The 20,270-nt window shown below is 49.4% G+C and overlaps 1 protein-coding gene across 1 annotated transcript in view; it reads left to right on the forward strand.

The window, feature by feature from the left end:
• Positions 1 to 1,450: 1,450 nt before the first annotated feature.
• TMEM26 (transmembrane protein 26) overlaps positions 1,451 to 20,270 on the forward strand; it is a 24,461-nt gene continuing 5,641 nt past the window's right edge. The window contains exons 1-2 of the mRNA XM_087963769.1: positions 1,451 to 1,966; positions 11,967 to 12,045. Of these exons, the coding sequence (XP_087819895.1) occupies positions 1,776 to 1,966; positions 11,967 to 12,045 (270 nt within the window). The 5' untranslated portion in view covers positions 1,451 to 1,775. The remainder of the gene's footprint in view (positions 1,967 to 11,966; positions 12,046 to 20,270) is intronic.

Consider the following 20,270-nt stretch of genomic DNA (forward strand, 5'->3'; position numbering starts at 1 on the left):
AAAAGGGAACCACAGACCAGGGTGTCTCCTTGTCAGAGAGCTTGGCTGAGTTCTCCTCAAGCATCTCATGATTTTGGATAGAAGAAGGAAACGAACTTGTCATCTTCATCAGACAGTTCATATCGAGCCAAACGAGTTGACAAAGAGGTTTTTCAGCTAGAAAATATAAATGGCTTTTGGGGATAGTATTTCAAGACAATTACTGAGAGGATTCTTTGAAGAACCAGCTTATTAAATATTAAATATCAAAGCTGTAAGTTACTGTAGCAGCTTTATATAACTAAATTAAATTCAAACAACATCTAATTTTCTTGATCATTGACTGTAATCCTCCAGGAACATGTGTTATTAACTCAGCAACTAATCGTAGAGAAAATGGAAGACGTGGGGGGGAAAAGTGTGGGGATATTAAATTTTAATCCTCAGAAAATTTTCAAGGTGGGAGTTGCAACCCCATACTGGCAATTGGTGCTCAATAGCATTTCCCCAAACTTCCGATGCAATTGCGATCCCCTCCCGCACCATAATTTAATGAAATATGTGGAGGCCATCAAGGTTGTCTGTAGACATGGGGCCGGGGGGGGGTGTCTTGCACCCATATTCACTTCGGGTTTCAGCACAAGCCAAAGTTATGTGTGTTTGTGTGTTTCCTGAAGGGTTCCCTGACCCTCCTGCCTGTAAAAAGAGTGTTTGACCCATTTATAGACAGATAGATTAACAGAGTTGGAAGGGACCTTGGTGGTCATCTAGTCCAATCCTCCACCCAAGCAGGAGACCCTGCACCATTTCTGACAGATGGGAGTCCAATCTCTTCTTGAAAGCCTCCAAGGATGAAGCTCCCACAACTTCCGAGGGCAACTTCTGTTCCATGGGTTGATTATTGTCTGTATCTATATACAGAGCTGGATCTCTCAACGAGAGAGAGAGAGAGAGAGAGAGAGAGAGAGAGGGAGAGAGAGGGAGAGAGAGAGAGAGATTGGAAGGGACTTTAAAGGTCATCTAGTCCAACCCCCCCGCCCAAGCGGGGGACCCTACACCATGTCTGACAGATGGCAGTCCAATCTCTTCTCAAAAGCCTCCAGTGATGGCGCTCCCACAACTTCCGAGGGCAACTTCTGTTCCATCGGTTGACTGTTCTCCCTGTCAGAAAGTTTCTCCTTATTTCCAGGTTGAATCTCTCCTGGGTCAGTGATTTGCCTGTCCGGCTGCCCTTTTCGGGGAGATGCGAAGCCCTTGCAAGTCCTGGCCGGCCGGGATGTTGCATTGGACGGGAGGCCCCCGCGACTCCTTGCCACAGTCCGCCAGACAGGGGTGGGAACCTCGCCGCTCCTCGCAGCCCTCGGAGGGGCCGCGGGAAGCCCCGCACCCCACCGGCACCGCCTCCGGCCGCCTGGCTCAGCTTGTCCTCCCCGCCCCTGTCTGTCCCCCCACCCCGTCCCCTTTCAGGAAGTCCGGGAGAGGGAGGGAGGGAGGGACGAGGAGGCCGGGCTCTGCTGCCCGCCGCCGGACCCTCTGCGCGGAGAGCAAGAGAGAGCGAGAGAGAGCGAGAGAGAGAGAGAGAGAGAGAGAGAGAGAAAGAAAGAAAGAAAGAAAGAAAGAAAGAAAGAAAGAAAGAAAGAAAGAGACACACACAGAGAGAGAGAGAGAGCAAGAGAGAGAGAGAAAGAAAGAAAGAGACAGAGAGAAAGAAAGAGAGCAAGAGAGAGAGAAAAAAAGAGAGAGAGAGAGAGAGAAAGAAAGAGAGCGAGAGAGAGCAAGAAAGAGAGAGAGAGGCGATGGAGGCGATGGTGCTGCTGAACGCGCTGGGCACCCGGCTGCTCTTCGCCCTGCACGCGCTGCTGGGCGTCTGGCGGGTGGCGGAGGTGAAGAAGGAGCGCAAGTACTGGCTGCTGGCGCTGCTCAACCTCTTGCTGTGCCTGGAGACGGCGCTCACGCTCAAGCTCAAGCGGGGAAGGGGCTACAAATGGTGAGCGAGCGGGGCCGGGGGCCCGCCGGGACTCCCCTTCTTTCTCTTCGCTTCCTCCCTCCCTCCTTCCTGCTCTTCTCTTCTCTTCTCTTCCCGCTTCCCTCCCTCCGGGGATTCCGCGAGAGACCCTCGACTTCTCTCTGCCCGTGGATGCTGGCGCTTTGGGGCTCTGGAGCAGGGAGGGGGTCTCCAACCTTGGCCCCTTGAAGCCTGGTACCCAAATGCCTAGCTTTGCTGGCTGGGGAATTCTGGGAGTTGAAGTCCACCAGGCTTCAAACGTCCAAGGTTGGAGACCCGCTGCTCTAGAGAGCATCCGGACAGCCCCCCTGGTGCAGCTCTGGGTATACTGAACCTGGAGGAGACCCTCTCCGGAGGTGACCAACAGGTGACCAACAGTTGTGTTTGTGACTAACAGCCTGGCCAGGGCTCCCCTCATGCCGGATCCCACTTTTGCTCTTAAGAGTAAAATGACTTGGCAAACTTTGGGAGCCAAGCCCCTCCTGCTCCCCCCACCCCTCTTTCTTGCAGAAAAAGCTTGCTCTGTGCCTGGACTTCTTCCCGTCCTGGGATGGTGAGAAGCAGCAGCAGGAGCTGAAAAGAGAGCAGCAGAACTTTCAGCAGAACCAGGCTGTGCCCAGCTAGAAGCGTCCACTATTTTGGCTTGCCTTTCAAAGAACGGGTGGATGGAAGGATGGATGGAGGAGTCCCATGAAGGACCCTTATTTCAGATGAGAATGGGAGCCTTGTTGGAGACCCCTAACAGAACAGTGGCAAATAACCTCAGTCAATTTCTCCGTTCAAACTACATGTAGCCCAAGATCCCGTTGAAAGAGAAATGATAACCCATTTATTAAATATGTGCCCGGCAGCAGAGGTGGTATATTCAGCAGGTTCTGACCGGTTCTGGAGAACCGGTAGTGGAAAGTTTGAGTAGTTCGAAGAACCAGCACATCCCACCTCTGACTGGCCCTGCCAATCCCATCTATTCTCTGCCTCCCATTGAGTCCCAGCTGATGGGCTGGCTCTTCTTGTGTTGCCCTGTGCAGGAGAACGGAGCTGAAAAGCAGGTTAGTGGGGTGGGGAGGGAAGGGGGATTCTATAGGATCCTCCTCCTGCTATGCTCACCAAGCCAAGCCACACCCACCGAACCAGTAATAAATTTTTTGAATCCCACCACTGCCCGGGAGATGGCCAGATTGAAACCTTCTGCTGGGTCAGCATTTTGCACTGAGAGGACATCAGCTTGAAGAGATCAGGGCTAACTACGGCAGGCAGTTTCAAACCCCTCTGAAAGGAATATAGCTTGACAAGGTCCATAAGATGGAAAGCCACCTGGTTTTAATTCACAGCTGCAAAGCCAACTCCGGAGACGTTGTTGCATCTGGCGACTCCCTGAACACGACAAAAAACGGCGCTGCTAAAAACAGGACAGGAGGAGGAAAAAAGAGGAGTTGAAAAGTGTCCTGTTCCCTCCCCCTCCCCCAATGGGGGAAGATTCTTGACTTCTGACCTCACCAGCATCAAGATGGATTTGTCCTCCTCCTGAAACTCTGCTTCCACTTTTCAGTGGGGAAAAGGATCACATCGTCTCTGCAAGGAGAAGAACAAAGGTGGCCTTTCAGGATGGGAGGCGGATGGTCTACACGGCTTCCTGTTTTCAAGCTTATCCACCTCTTCGTACTGAAAGGCCGTCCTTATACAAGGAATTGCTATTTCTGTAGACCACAGTTCTCAAAATTTACAAAATTGCAAGCCTCTAAACCAGCGGTTCCCAAGCTTTTTCACTCCACCGCCCCCTTGGTGCTACAAATTCATCCTCAATGCCCCCCACCCAGGGGCGGGATTCAAATTTCTGTGGGCGTGGCCTAATTTGAGGGTGTGGTTTGCTGGTAACGTGATTGGGTGGGCGTGGCTTGCTGGTCATATGACTGGGTGGGCATGGCTTGCTGGTCATGTGACTGGTGGCGTGGCTTGCTGGTCACGTGACTGGGTGAGCGTGGTTTGGTGACTAGCAAACCAAATACAAGTGGTCCTCACTTAATGGCCCGTTGCTTAGCAAGTGTTCTAATTTATGACTACCCTCCCCAGAGCTACTTGACCTGTTTTTGGAGTTTTGACAGCCATGCACCCGCATACACACACACTCCCTTCTAACCCTGCTGGAGCAGGTCATTGGACTAGAATCGGCAAAGCATCTCTGATTAGATTCTAGTAGTGAATAAAATCTAATCAGAGATGCTTTGCCGATTCTTGTTGATTTATTTTATTTGTATCTCTTTATTTTATGTTGCTGAATGCACTGACATGTGTGTCCCTTCTTGTGCACAGCCCAGAAGCTTTTGTGATTCTTTGCAGCAAAAATTACCAACCTCTGGCTTTGCTCCACTTTTCAAACATGCCGCCACTGTTGCTTCTTGCACCAGAGCGTGCAAATCCTGCGGGGCCTTGCCTCGAACGCGGGGGCGGCGGGATTTTTTCTCACCCCTGCCGCTCACCTCCAGTGCCCCCGTGCCGCCTCTTAGCACCCCCCTGCCGGCCCCCTTGCCTCTCAGTGCCCCCCTAAGGCATCCCACCGTCCCCCAGGGGGCAGTACCGTCCACTTTGGGAACCACTACTCTAAAATGATAAATGAACCCGCTCCTCCCTGAGCCAGATAAAATGAATGATTTGTGTGGGGCTCTGATGGGACCAGAACAGAAGTGGTCTTCAGCAGGTTCTGACCAGTTCTGGAGAACTGGTAGTGGAAATTTTGAGTAGTTCTGGAGAACTGGCAAATCCCACCTCTTACTGGCCTCGCCCCATCAATTCTCTGCCTCCCAAGTCCCAGCTGATCGGCTGGGTCTTCTTTTGTTGCCCTGCACAGGAGAACGGAGCTGGGAAGCAGGTTAGTGGGGTGGGGAGGGAATGGAGATTTTGCAGTATCCTTCCTCTTCCATGCCCGCCAAGCCAAGCCCACACCCACAGAACTGGTAGTAAAAAAATTTGAATCCCACCACTAGACATGGCTTGGTGGGCATGGCATGGCATGGCTTGGCTTGGGTGTGGCTTTGTGGACGTGGCAGGGGAAGGATACTGTAAAATCCCCATTCCCTCCCCACCCCACTAACCTGCTTTCCAGCTCCGTTCCCCTGGGCAGGGCAACCAAAGAAGACCCAGCCGATCAGCTGGGATTCAATGGGAGGCAGAGAAGAGATGGGTTGGCGGGGCCAGTCAGAGGTGGGATTTGCCGGTTCTCCACACTACTCAAAATTTCTGCTACCGGTTTTCCAGAACTGGTCAGAACCTGCTGGATACCACCTCTGTTGTGGACTTCAACTCCCAGTATTCCTGGGAGTTGAAGTTCACAAGTCATAAAGTTGCCCAGGTTGGAGACCCCTGTTCTACCTAGACCACCCTATTGGGTAGACATGTCAAGGGCATCCATGCCTTTGCTTGTGGGTTGTGCCTCCATCGCACAAAAGTCATCCCCAACAGGTGTCCCTTGTTATCTACAGGTTTTCTTTGGTTTTGCCAGGATTCAATTCAAGAGCAGAGTTGAGAAAGCCTTATGACGATTCTGCTGATGGAGCTCCTGGGTCAAATCCTGTCCCTGAGACTCAAAGGAGCCTCTTCTGTCTTCTGTACAGTGGTAGATTTTGTCTTCTGTACAGATGCAGATAGATAAACTCAACAAAACATTCATACAAAGTCTTTATTATTGGTTCATCAGGTATCCTCATAACTCACATTTGTGACGAAGTTCTTCTTAATGTCCAATCCTTTGTATATCTGTCTTGTAGGTAAAAAGATGGTTATCTCCTAATCCCTTTCCTCCCATCTTGTAGCAATAGTTACCATGAGTCCGTGAGTTCAGGCAAGAGTGAAGAAACCTCCCCCAACCCCTCGAGGGTCAATTTAGTGACCAATCAGGATTACAGATGTGGTCACGTGACATGGACATGGACTACTTTTCCCAGGATACGTTAACTACATTTACCATGATGCATTCCCTTAAGGGGACAGCTCACAATTGCTAACTAACTATCCAATTCCCATACACTGGCTGGACAGCACAGAGCAACCTGCTTAATGGAGGGGATCCATTTCTTCTCTCCCCCTCCCAGATTGAGTGCCTCTGCTCTACTGGCCCATGTGTGAGCAGGCTGGGGAGCCTTCAGAGATGCCCTCAACCTTTTTGTGATTGTCCTTTGAGCAGCAGCTCAATCACCCAGGTCGGGAACAGGCATGCTTCTGGTGAAAAATGGACCCCCTTTTTCTCCACTTCTCTCACTGGTGATGCAGGTGTCAGGATTCTGGCAGTTACCCCCAATTCAATCATGAGTCTCGAGCCAAACTTCCAAAACTTAAAAAGGATTTATTGGGAGTAAACATGTCGGCACTGCCTGAGTGTAGCCGACTCTGAGACACATCATTCATTGTCACCCTTGACCCTGGTTTTCCCTCCACCCCCTGGGTGTATCATAATTCATATTCTCCAATGGGACACCTCCATAGCCAAGAGTCATCAATCATGCTCTCCAGTTAGAATTTTGCGGGGCAGAAACTTCAGTCACCTAGTTACTATCTTTGAAAAACTATTTATGGAATGCAGTTCTGGTTTGCAAGCTGCTGCACTGCTCCCCCCTCCCATTCTGTTGGCAATGCTAAAAAGACCATAGAAATATTTTATGAGTTGACGGCAGGTTCATTTCAAAACTTCAATCTAGCATCAAATGATCTGTCCACCAAGAAACCTTTGAATTCCAACCAATTGCACTGGTATCTATAGGAGCCTCTGTGGTGCAGTACCGCAAGCTACTTCTGCTGCAGCCAGCTGCCTGCAATTTGGTGGTTCGAATCTCATCAGGCTCCAGGTTGACTCAGCCTTCCATCCTTCCAAGGTGGATAAAATGAGGACCCAGATTGTTGGGGGCAAGAGGCTGACTCTGTAAATCGCTTAGAGAGGGCTGTAAAGCTTTATAAAGCGGTATATAAGTCTAAGTGCTATTGCTAGTGCTATCTTCTATTCCCTCTGTTTGACAATATATTCTACTCTTTTCTTTGAGAAAAGGTTCAGAGTTCTTAGATTTGTATCTGGATCAATGTCTTTGAAATTTAATTTCAAACTGTCCCAATAAACAGTTAAGTACCCTTCCTGAAAATAAGACCGGGTCTTATTTTCAGGAAAACACAGGTACTTAACTGTTTATAAAATGGGTCTTCCATACATGGGGGTGAAGGAATCAAACATCCCCAAAAGAACCCCTAGTGCTTGTTTTGGGACCCAAAAGAAAATAAGACCGGGTCTTATTTTCTTTTGGGTCCCCAAACAAGTACTAGGGCTTATTTGGGGGGTGTTTTATTCCCTCACCCCATGTATGGAAGACCCATTTTTTTCTGCTTGCTTGCAGCAGGGCAGGAGGCTGAGCAGTGTCACCAGTGCGAGGCAGTAGAGCTGCCCCAGTACCCCACACCGGCTTACCTCAGGGCCCCTGCAGTCAGGCCACCCATGGCCCGACCCCTGCTTCACCTTGTGGCAGCAGCTCTGACAACCCCATCAAGCAGGACATCCTGTGGCCCCGGGCCCACTTCTTCTGCTTGCTCATGGCTGCAGTGGGACAGGAGGCTGAGTGACGCACCTGTGCCATGGCCACAAAGCGAGGCAGAGTGGTGGAATTGCCCTACGTACCCTGCACTGGCTTACCTCAGTGACCCACAGCCAGGTCATCCATGCCCTGACGCCTGCCTCGCCTCGTGGCCGTGGCCCCAGCACACCACTCAACCTCCTGCTCCGTTGCAGCTGCGAGCAAGCAGAAGTGGGCTGGTGCCTACATGGGCTCCTGCTACACATGGCTGCTGGTGCTGCCACCCCAAGACAGGTGTCAGGGTGTGGATGGCCTGGTTGCAGGAGCCCTGAGGTAAGCTGGCTTAGGGTACATAGGGCAGCTCCACCACCCCTCCTCATGACCGTGGCACTGCAAGCAACCAGATGGAATGGGCAGGCGGCCAGCTGTGCAGGCTCTTAAGTAGGGCTTATTTTGGGGGTAGGGCTTATATTAGGCACACACAGGGGAAAAAACATGCTAGTGCTTATTTTTTGGGTAGGTCTTATTTTGGGGGGAACAAGGTATTTAAGTATCATCTACCAAGTATGCCTTTTATTCAACTATTAAACTGATGGCTTTGAACTATGCTTGAGAAATCATTGAGGTTATCTTGGACAACCAGAAGAATCAACATTCAGTACCAGATGGTGCAAAGCCAAGCTGTTCAGTGGAAGTTACAGTTGAGATAGTTTGGACAGAGAATTGTATTTATTCATTCAATGCATTCATTTATTAAACAAATTTACATAGTCCCTCATTTCTCCCCAAAGGGGAGAACTGGATGCCACCCAATAGCCAATATAAAACTGATAAAAATTGAAAAAGGTTGCAGTCATAAGTAACACAACAAAAATACTGATCCTGGCCAGAGGGAGGGTAAAAATGGTCCTCTCAGCATGGACCATTCAGACAGATCCCCTGTTGGTTGGCTGTTGCACGGTGACGGTTGAGGCTCACCACAATGCAAAGGTGAGAATCAATGACGAAGATGGTTGGTGGATTCAGAGGCAGTCAAGAAAGAGGCTGGGAAGGTGACCAAGTGGCCTGGGGACAAGCAGGGGCTCCCAAGCACGCAAGGTGCTGCTAGATAGTTTTGACAAAGTCCCAAGGCTGAAATGACTCAATGACCGAACATCAACCAGGGGGCCTTTGAATTGTATCTTCTCTGCAAAATACCATCTTGTATAACTTACGGTCATGGCTGAAAGGTCACCTGAGGCACAGAGATCTGGATATGGACCACTGGTCAGCAGTCATCACCCAATGAAAGAAGTTCTTTCCATACCTGTCTCGGCCATCTTGGAAGTGGGGGGTACCCAAATGCCTAGCAAAACATCCTTGTCCTTCTTTCTTTTCCTAAAAGCAATTCCTGCCTTTTCGGATGCAGCCTGGACGTCATCTTTCCGTCATTGACGGGTGTCACTTTATCACGGGCCACCCTCGTCCTTGTGGTCCTTCCTTCCTTCTCTGCACCCTCTAACTTTGTTGCTAAATTATACTTTCAAACGTGACCGAAAGGGGAATTCATGGCAGCAGCTGATAATTATTGAACTTAGTAATTATTGGGCTTCCCTTATCTTACAGTGGCTGCCTGGAGTCCCAGTTGATACCAGCCATGGGTATCCGTGAAATGGGAAGCACGTGGCATTCTTGACATCATTGTGCCGTGTCATTTGTGCAATTAGGGATATCCTATCATTGGGGCTCCTTTGGAGGCCCTGATTCCTAAGCGGGGGGTTGGACTAGAACACCTCAAGGTCCCTTCCAACTCTGTTATTCCTGCTGATCACATGGAGCTCGCCCTGCTGTTTTGCTGGGATCAGTATTTCTTCCAGAGTATTTCTTTAGATCCCCATTGGACCTTCCCCCCCACCCCAAAAATCGTCTTGCTTGGCTTTCTGAGGCAACCGAGGCCAGAAGATGCTGGGAAGGGCCTCTTCAAGTACCAAGCAGGTTACTCTACGTCTACGTGCCTCCTCTTCCCCACTCAGCACTTCACAGAAATATAAAATGAACCATGATATTATTTCTGGTCCCCTCCTTAAAATAAAAAGGCTGGAAGGTGGTGCTACAGCCACTTTTAATGAGGATCCTGGAAGGAGGAATGCAGAGCTCGGCCAAGAATGTTTTCACGAGGGGCCTCCTCCCCCTCCTCCTCCTGAAGATGCAGCGAGAGAAGAGAAGCCCGTTGGTGAAAGATGCCTGTTTAGATCAGCTTCGCTCACAGCCAGCTGGAACGAGTCGAGGAGGCACTAATCCTGGTGGGACTCAGCATCCAGGGCAGCCTCCCTTGTGTACCTCCACCATCTTCCACGATTCCACACCTGCCTTAGGTTCCAGCAGTCCAATGGAAGCATGTCCGTGTCACAGTTTCCTCACCAAAAGGCCGGATGGGAAACCTCTCTGCGTAGAGGGTGGCATGTTCTCCTCCTCCCTTTCATCTTCTCCTCTTCCTTGCTTTTTTCTGTAAAAGAGGGAGGTTGAGGAATCCCACAGATAAAAGCTCTGGGATCCCCAACTTTTGATCTGGGAGTCCATATGTTGCCCCTCACTCCTCAGCAGCCCTCCCCCCCGCACTCTTGGATCAACCCCTTCCTGAAATGCACTAGGGAGCCAGCTTGCTTTTGGTAGGCCCAGGAAGGATCCTGTCTCACTCGGTTTCTGAGAATGGGCAGGCCAGAGGTGGTATTCAGCTGGTTTGGACCAGTTCTGGTATACCAGTCGCGGAAAATTTGCCTGGTTTGGAGAATGCCACCTGGCCCCACCCACTTGCCCCTGCCCTGACCTCTCCTATGTTCCCTTGTTTTTTTTAGCTCCGCTGATTTGCGTGGCCGAGTGGATTTCCATGCCTCAGCTGAGCTAAAAAACAGCACTGTCAGCCTTCAAGATCTTCTGCTACTGCTTTGCATCTTTTGGCTGCCATAAGTAATGGGGGGAGGAGGGGGGATATGGTCTGGGAAGAGAGCTGGAGGTGTTACATTCTTGTGTTGTGTAAATGAGGAGACGGGGGGGGGGGAGTATTAATTCCTGCTTAGGTTTCTATTTCTCGCTTAGCTTTCTTTTCTCTGTGCAGCTGCAAACCTTTATCAAAATATGCCAAGGTCAACGGACAGAGGCCTCATCACCACCTGAAGATGCCCACATGATCATATTCAGAACTTTTAATTGGAAGAATCTTTTGAACTATGGGGGGTGGGAACATTTCCATCACTTTGTATATGTGATCTGCGCGCCTAATTTCTCAGATTCAGAATTCTACCGATGCTACCACTTCATTTTCAGTAAAAGATATCTTTCCTCTAATCTAAAGAGTCCAAGTATTTCTTTCTTGAATTTTGAATGGAGCACCACTTGACAAGCACAGTCATTGTATAATTTGTGGTTTTAAGGGAGTAGAAATCATCCCTTGTGCAAATCATGACAGCGATCACACAGGATCGCCTAGCTTAATGACCACCACACCTGCTTTCCCTGATGCGGTCGTTATGGGGGTGCTGCAGTGTCCCTGCAGTCATCCTTAAGGGCAAATGACTGTGGGGGCTCTGTAGCAGCTGTAACTTCAAAACCGGGTCATAAATAGCTTTTTTGGGGGACGTTTCCATCGTAACTTCAAACATTCACTAAGCGACTGGTAGGAGCAGTAAGTTGAAGATTACCTGTAAAATGACATGCGTGCCTTCCAGACCGGTAGGAAAATATTTGGAAAGCCACCCCTGGGGCAGGCCTGCTGCTTTGGAAGGCAAGTGAGAAGGCATTTGCCTGGAAGTGGGGTTTCTTTGCCTTCCATTCCTTACGCAAAGGGTCCCCAAAGGGATTTGGGCGGCCAACCTGTTTGTGGTTTCAGTTGCAGGCTGTGGAAGAAGTGGGGGGTCAACCACCCACCCTCCATTTCCGGCTGACAAAATGGAGCCTCACAGCTCCATTGGGAAAGCCCACAACCGGCCCCATTGCAGCTCCCTCTCTTTCACGCAAGGGCACTGTAGCCTTTTCTTCCGGGAAAACATGGAAGCGCCCTTGGGTCCTCCAGAGCAGGGGTCTCCAACCTTGGCAACTTTAAGACTGGTGGACTTCAACTCCCAGAGTTCCTCAGCCAGCAAAGCTGGCTGAGGAACTCTGGGAGTTGAAGTCCACCAGTCTTAAAGTTGCCAAGGTTGGAGACCCCTGCTCTGGAGAGTCCCAAGATTTTACTGGAGGTCTCTGCTCCTGCTGCTTTGCTGCCTGCCTGTTTCCAAGATAAGCTTTTTAAAAAATTCAGCTGGGTGACAGGGAATCTAGTGGGCACCAGCTGTGGGCATACGAACATCCGCACCCATCCCAGGGCATCGGCGATCCCGCTTATCCCTTCAATGTTTTGACAGTGAATTCTGCAATGGTTTCTCAGGGTGCTAAACCCAACCCTTTTTATCCTCTCTCAGGTTTTCACCGCCGATCTTTGTCTACCTCATCAGCATAGTGCCCTCATTGTGGATTCTGGAACTTCAGCCTAAAAATCAGGTATTGGTTTTATGTTTTTTTTTTTTAAAAAAAAAAACATGGTTTCATGGCAGAGAAGGAGGGAAATTGATTGCTTGGGCATAGAAAACCGAGCCGCCTGGAAGCCAATTTGGGCCCCGGTTACTGTGTTTTTGTATCCTGAACTCAAGAAGCCGCTTCTTCTGGCTTTTCTGCCTGAGGTATGAAAGCATTTTGGCTTAGGCAACGACACAACACCGACTTTTCTTGATGCACCTTGAAGGACGTGAGTTGTACACTCTTCCCAATAGGCCCCTGGCTGAACAGATGCCACCAAGAAAGGGGGATGGTGCAGATACAATCAATTTGTGTGATGGTTCCAGTTGCACAATCCAGCTTTTGTGAGACTGGATGTGTTAGATCTGGAGGTGTGGGCGCAATAACGGAGACGAGGCATCTATAGTGACTCAACTCAACACTTTAATAGTGACTTCAGAACAGAGCAACAACAAGGGCAGCAGCAGCTCTTTTATAGAGCTAGCTGCTGTCACAACAACCAATGAAATTGAAGTAACCGCTCTAAAAGCGTCCAATCGGCGACGGCCCATTGTCAGCCAATCAGGTCAGCCAGAATCGGCCAATCACGATTCGCTTATCCGTGGGCCAATCAGAAGTGCAGGCTTACATGCCTGCTGCTGAAGTAAGCTAGTATAGTTTTTGACGAATGAGTTTATTAGTTCGTAACACCCCTCCCCCCTAGGTTCCGTCTGAGGGGTGGGGTGACGTATTCTCGTAAATAGGCAGGCCGTTTCACTTGTCTATTCGATTTTCGCTGTTCCACCGGTCTCTGCTCTGGCGCTGGCTCCGGTGGGCTGTTTGTAGAACCGGGTGGTGAAAACGGTTCCACTATTCCGCTCGGGGACTCAGGGCTGTCCTCTCTGTTGTCATCCGGGTTCCCTGGACTTGCTTCTATGGCCAGGCTGCTTTGTGGCGAAACAATCACCCGGCTCGGTCCACCTCCGGAAGGTGAGTATTCCATGGTTGGCTGTGCAGACTGCTGGGCGTCAGTTAGTGGGTCGTCTGCTATTTCTATTTCGGCCTCCTCGATTTCCCTCCCCCCCCAGCTTGCGATTCAGGGGTTGCGATAGGGTTAGGTGCCAATCGGGAACGAAGTTGGTCTATATGGCGCTTCCATAATTTCCCATCGCTAGGTAAGATCTGGGGCCCGTAAGTTGAGTTATCGTAGCGGGGACCCACAATGGATCACCCGCGAAGTTTTTCGCGAAGACTAAGTCGCCTACCTTGAACGCACGACACTTGCTGCTGGAACCGCATGGTTTTTCTGGCGTGTATGTTGGGTGTAGGCGATCGAGGTGTGAGTGAAGTTTCCGGCCCATCAGAAGTTCTGCCGGGGTTCTGTTTGTGATGCTGTGCGGGGTGATGTGTTGGAGGAGAAGCATTCGGGTTACTTTGTCGTCAATGTCCCCATGTTCCATCTTGTGCAGGGTCTTTTTTATGAATTGGACCATGTGCTCAGCCCTGCCATTGGCCGCAGGGTGAGCCAGCGAAGTTAAGGCATGGCGTATGCCCCAGGTACTGTTCAAATGCTAGGGCAGTGAATTGGGGACCGTTATCCGAGACTAAAACGTCAGGCAAACCGTGCGTAGCGAATAGTCTATTTAATTTTTTAACGACGGCTTCTGTGGTGGTGCTCTTCATTTTGTGGACTTCGAGCCAGTTGGAATAGGCATCCACAGTTATGAGAAAAGTGTGTCCCTTGGTGGGTCCCGCAAAGTCAATGTGGATGCGGGACCAGGGACCACGAGGTGCGTCCCATTCAGTTGGAGGTGCCTTCGGTGGGGTAGCACGGATTTCCTGGCATTTGTTGCATGCGGCTACCCAGGCTTCTATCTGTTTATTGACACCTGGCCACCACGCGTAACTTCTTGCCAATGCCTTCATTTGCATGATGCCTGGATGACCATCATGCAACAGTTTTAGAACGGTGTGTTGTAATTTTTCTGGAATGACGACTCTGTCTCCCCACAAGATGCAGCCCTTCTGGGAAAACAGTTCCGTCTGTCGATGTTTGAAAGGCGCAAAGGTGTCGTTGGGTTCGTTGTCAGGCCAACCTCGTTCCACCCAGCTGAGGACTCGAGCGAATACAGGATCCTTTTTTGTTTCCGCGGCGATGTCTCGTGCAGTCAGGGGTGGTGCAGGGAGAGTTTTGATTTGGAGTGTAGTTAAAGTTGGAGCTGGATCGACTATGGCTTCCGGTAGCGGAGAACGACTCAAGGCGTCAGCGTGGGGAATGGCTTTCCCTGGGCAGTGTTGCAGTTGATAATCGTATGCGGCTAGAAACTCTGACCAACGGGTCATTCTGGGTGATAAGATGTGGGGAGTTGGTTTGTCTCCCACTAAAATGCCAAGCAATGGCTTGTGATCGGTTATTATGGTAAACGGTCTGCCATATACATATTCATGGAAGCGTTTAATAGCGGATACAATAGCAAGAGCCTCTTTATCGAGTTGGCTGTAGTTTCTTTCAGTCTTCGATAAAGTTCGTGAAAAGAAAGCAATAGGTGCTTCATTTCCGTTTGGTAGGACATGACTTAAGATGGCTCCTACCCCAAATGGTGAAGTGTCGCAGGTGACCGTTAACGGCAAAGTCTCGTTATACTGCATTAATACAGCGTCTGAGGTTAAGAGATCTTTTACTTGCTGGAATGCTCGTTCTTCCCGATGTCCCCAGACCCAGGAAGCTTTCTTGTCGAGTAGTCTATGTAGGGGCTCAGCTACAGTCGCCTTTTGGGGCAAGAAGATGTTATAAAAGTTAATGAGTCCCAGGAAGGCTTGGAGGTCTGTTTTATTCCTGGGTCTTGGGGCGTTTTTTATTGCCGTTACCTTTTTTTCAGTGGGATGGATTCCTTTTTTGTCAAGAAGGTACCCCAGGAACTCAACCCTCTCCGTACAAAGTTGACACTTGTCCTTTTTTACTTTCAACCCGGCATTTTTAAATTTCTGAAGAACCATTCTGAGTTGTTTCTCTAATACGTCTTTAGTGGGGGCAGCTATCAATACGTCATCGAAATAAGGCATGACTCCTTTTATGCCTTGTAGCAGTCTCTCTATCAGGCTTTGGAAAATGCCTGGTGCTACACTCACTCCGAACTGGAGTCTATTACATTTAAACGCACCTCTGTGCGTGACTATAGTCTGGGCCTCAGCAGTTTCTGCATCTACGGGTAGTTGCTGGTATGCCTGGGCGAGGTCCAATTTTGCAAATATTTTTCCGCCACCCAGGGAGTGAAGAAGATGTTGGACCACAGGTACCGGGTAAGCTCTCTGCTGAAGTGCGTGATTTAGGGTGGCCCGGTAATCCCCACAAATTCTTATCGATCCATCGGGTTTTATGGGAGTTACAATCGGGGTTTCCCAACGGGCATGATCGATCGGTTCTAACACCCCCTGAGCTATTAATTTGTCCAATTGTTCATCAATCTTTGGCTTGAGTGCGAAAGGCACTCGACGAGGCTTAAGGCGGATGGGCGCAACATCGGGGTTGGGGCTAAAGGATATGGGGGATCCCTTGTACTTGCCTAGTTTCTCGGTGAACACGTCCTGAAATTCCTGGACGAGGGCCGCTTCCCAATCGCTGTTGCCGGTCTGGTGAATGCCCGCTAGTTCAATTCCCAGTGGAGCGAACCACTGTAACCCCAACAAACTGGGTCGGTCCCGATCGACGATGGTAATAGGCAGAGTTGCGGTGCGGTCTCTGAAAGACACCTGGACGTGGCGGGAACCGGCAATGGGAATCCTGTTTCCCTGGTAGTCCCGTAATATGATTTTTTGGGTGCTGAGGTCCTGGCGACGGATGTCAGGGATCAGCTGCTTGAAGGTTTTCCACGAGACCATTGATAGGGACGACCCCGAGTCTACTTCCATTACGCATGGACGTTTCTCAATGGCGACCTTCACTCGGATCTTTCTTGCATCCAAGGATGATGCGTGACCAATGGTAATGGTTTGATGCGCCTCTTCTCGCCTAGCTGACGCAGCAGGTGCTCGATTTCTGTAGTGATAGTGGTTCCATTGGTGATTCAGACGGTTCTGATTTACAGGTGGGCTGCTCGTTCTTCGGATTGGGCTTGACGCTCGCTTGCTTCTGCAAACCTTTGCGATGTGGCCCCTCTTTCCACAGGAATGGCAGAGTGCGTCGAGGAATTTGCAGTCCGATCGCGCAACCGGCGCATTGACGTGCAGGTTTCTGGCTCTTCAGGTCTCGCTGGTCGCGCTCTGACCTGAGTCAGTTGACCTCTTCTTCCTCATTATCAGACGAGGATTCGAGGTCTTCATGGTGAGCCGTTGTTGAGTGCCTCTTGGAAAAAGGCGTAGTGTCACTGGCGAGTTGGCGGAGCGGTGCGTTGGTGCGGCGCATTCGAGCGGCCGACTTCCTGGTTGCTTCTGCTGCAGTAGCGTCGGCGATGACATCTGCGAGGTCGATGTCCCCTTTAGCCATGATCTTGCTCTGCGCAGTGTGGTCATCTAATCCCAGAACTATGCGGTCTCTCATGGCTTCCTCGAGGTTTGTGAAACCACAGAGGCCTCCCAGGTTCCGGAGGTCCGCGATGAAGTCCCCAACGCTCTCATTTTTCCGTTGGTCTCTCTGGTAAAATTCGTGCCTTCGCATAAGCGTTGGTACCGCGGGTGCATAATGGGCTTGGAGGATCGGTGCGAGGGTATCCCAATCTATTGTTTTAACTTCTGCTGGTTTAGCAAGTGCCTTAGCCATTTTAAAAACGGCAGGCCCGCAATGGGTCAGGAAGATCGCTCGTTTCTTGCCAGGCGCAGCATCTTTCAGGTTGTTGGTCTCCAGGAACATCTGGAACCTGTCTATATACGAGTCCCAGTCTTCGTTAGCCGGGTCAAATGGAGCGGGTGGTACGGCGTCACTGGCCATCTTGCCGTTGTTGGCGCTCTCTTAGCCACGTGCTCTGTTCGGTGTTCAGCGAGTGCTCAGTCAGCTCTATTGTCTCCGTATCCCATCCTCGTCACCAGTGTTAGATCTGGAGGTGTGGGCGCAATAACGGAGACGAGGCATCTATAGTGACTCAACTCAACACTTTAATAGTGACTTCAGAACAGAGCAACAACAAGGGCAGCAGCAGCTCTTTTATAGAGCTAGCTGCTGTCACAACAACCAATGAAATTGAAGTAACCGCTCTAAAAGCGTCCAATCGGCGACGGCCCGTTGTCAGCCAATCAGGTCAGCCAGAATCGGCCAATCACGATTCGCTTATCCGCGGGCCAATCAGAAGTGCAGGCTTACAAGCCTGCTGCTGAAGTAAGCTAGTATAGTTTTTGACGAATGAGTTTATTAGTTCGTAACAGGATGGTTCTTTTTTTAGTTGGTTTATTAGACACAGCCTAAAAGTTGCATAAATGTATCCAGGTCTTGGTTTTTCTCCCATTAGAGAAACATATTTGCATCTGCAGCTGTAAAAGCAGACCCCTTCTTTTCTCACGCAGAATGAATTAAAAAGTGTAGCAAACTAGGAAGACTTTGGCCTTCCTTGTAGCAGGTCCTCCATCTCTCCATCTTGCGTGAGAATTCAGTGAGGGAGATGCTCGTGCACTGGCCCTTGTTAGGTTACCACTAAGGGGGTGTTTTGTGTTTCATTTGCATTTCCCCTTCTGGCGTTTTGTTACACACGACCAGCACCAATTGCACGAATGTCCCTAGGTCACGGCTCATGGGCATTTCACATTCAGTACAGCAGTTGCATCGAAGTAGGACGCGTAAAATTGTGTAACATTCACGTAATATTCTGACCGATTCACTGAAGTCACACAACGAGGAGAATTATGGCCCAATCCAGAGATTGCCCCGCAGTTTTCCCTATGCTATGTCTTCCTTGCATAAGTGAGCCTCGGGCAGCCTCGCCACGCAAATCCTGTGCACAGAGCAGCAAAATGCTCTCAGTTCAGCAGTGTTCAGTCCCAAGCAGAGGCATAGTTTAGGCCAAGGAGGAGGGAAGAGCATAGAATTAACATCAGATCAAGTTTTGTGCCTCAGGATTCGTTTATTTACATAAGGTTGATTGGAGTGATGCCTCCAGGGGTGGGATTCAAATTTTTAACAACCGGTTCTGGTGGTCTTAGGTGGTGGGCATGGCTTGGTGGTCATGTGACTGGGTGGACATGGCTTGGTGGTCATGTTATTGGCTGGGCGTGGCCAACTCAACATCATTCACATCGAGGCATGCATCTCCTCGCCTGGCCTCTCATGACTGGGGATGCTGCAACAGTCATAAATGTGAAAAATGGTCATAAGTCACTTTTTTCAGTGCCATTGTAACTTTGAATGGTCACTCCACACAAGCAAAGTACCAGCAAAGGAGGGGGAAAAAACTCCAGAGAGGTTCCAGAGACAGGAAGTCTAGTCTTACCAAGAATGGAATAAGGGTTAATTGAGAGGCAGTTTCTGTAAGCAACACCAGAATGTTTCCTTCCTGCCTTCCTTACAGGATTAGGCCAGTAATTTCTTCTAACAACCGGTTCTCTGAACTGCTTAGAAGGTTAACAACCGGTTCTAGAGAATAGGTGCGAACCTGTAGAATCCCAGCCCTGGGTGCCTCCCTTTGCACATCGTCCACACACCTTAATTGGAGAACAAGATGCTCATTCAGTAGCTGCCTCCTGAGGGCAGATTCAGAGTACTGGGAGCCAGAGAGTGAAGTGAAGACACATCCATAGGGCTTATCTGGGGTCCCTGGACTGGACCTTCATTTGCCCCAAGCTGATGCATTGCTCCCCATGTGACTTGCAGATAGTTGGACCAAGAGTGACAAAATGGAGGCAGAGATAAGTCAGTAAATCAAACCCAGAAATGCATGGAAGAACCTAGAAAAGCAAGGCAGCAGGTTAGAAGGTGTGAGAGGGAGCATCACTTCTAGGCAAATAGCTGGAGATCCAAAGTAGAAGAAGACCATGTGTGCCTGTTGTGTTCTTCAGAGTCATGTGTCTTCTCGATAGGAAACCTTTCTGAAAACTTTCTGTTAGTCTAATGAATATTTTTATTTTGAGATACTGAAATGATTTTTATGATTCATAATGAGATAACAACATTCCCTATATTTCTATACAAATTATTTAGTGGCTGTTTTGTTTCGGATTCTAAACAATAGTTAAAAGGTAAGTATTGGGACTTACTGGTCTACTGACCAGTTTTATGTCTGTTTTCTTTCTAATTAAGGGTTGAATATTCACGATGCTTGTCTAAAACCTATTGTGGATCGTGCACATATTGTACAGCAGGATTTGACAATTCTTCTAAACTCTGCTCAGTTTTAGATACATATGGAAATACTGATTGGGAGTGTTTGGTGTAGAGGTTGAGACCCTGTGCTAGGAGTGCTATTTATTTATTTATTTATTTTATTTATTTTTTTATTTATTTGATTTGCCAATTGTTTACAAGATAATAAGTATAATATAATAAGTATTTGCTCTAGTCCTGACTTAGACATAAAGCCACCTGAATGAATTTGGGCCAGTCATTCACAGTCAACCCTAAGAAGAAAGAAAAATGCAACTGAACTTAAAATGTTGTCAAGAAAATGGCATGGACTGGAGTCAAGGCTGATCATTTGAAAGCAAATTCCCCTGCCCCCCCCCCCAATTACTCTAAAGCAGTGATCACCAACCAGTGGGCTGCAGATCACTGGTGGTCCACGAGAAAATTTTGGTGATCCGCAGAGAAATGTCACCCCCGAAGCACACACACCCCCCAAGCAATTAATGTGGAGTGCGAAGGATGTGTGTTTGTGTTTATTTTCATGGTCATGATGTGCACTGAAGATGGTGTTTGATTTCACTGTATGAGGTGCAACGACAATAAAGGAAACTAACTAACTAATCCAGGCTGCGCAGGAACACAAGGCTGCGCTGCCCACATGGCCTGCGGGAGCACAAGGCTTGTATCGCTTGCATTGTGAACACCAGCAGGTAGTGAGGGGAGGGGGGAAAGGGTGGAGGGGGCGAACTTGCCCCACTTGCCCCACACGCCTTGCTTGCTTCTTTCTGCTTCTTTCTTCTTCTGCTTTTGGCTGCACGCAAGGAAAGCAGCAAAAGTCTTTCTTTCTCTCCCCCAAACTCCCTTGCTGCTTTAACCCCATACGGATTGTCCACAGCCAGGGCTCAACCCCAAGGCTTTGGGGAGCCAGTGAACTGACAACGGGGGAACCTTTGGGGTCCTTCCATTTCAG

Source organism: Notechis scutatus, chromosome 4 (assembly GCF_049901735.1).
Source record: "Notechis scutatus isolate UNSWTSFEM ecotype Mainland chromosome 4, rNotScu1.2, whole genome shotgun sequence".
Classification (NCBI taxonomy): domain Eukaryota; kingdom Metazoa; phylum Chordata; class Lepidosauria; order Squamata; family Elapidae; genus Notechis; species Notechis scutatus.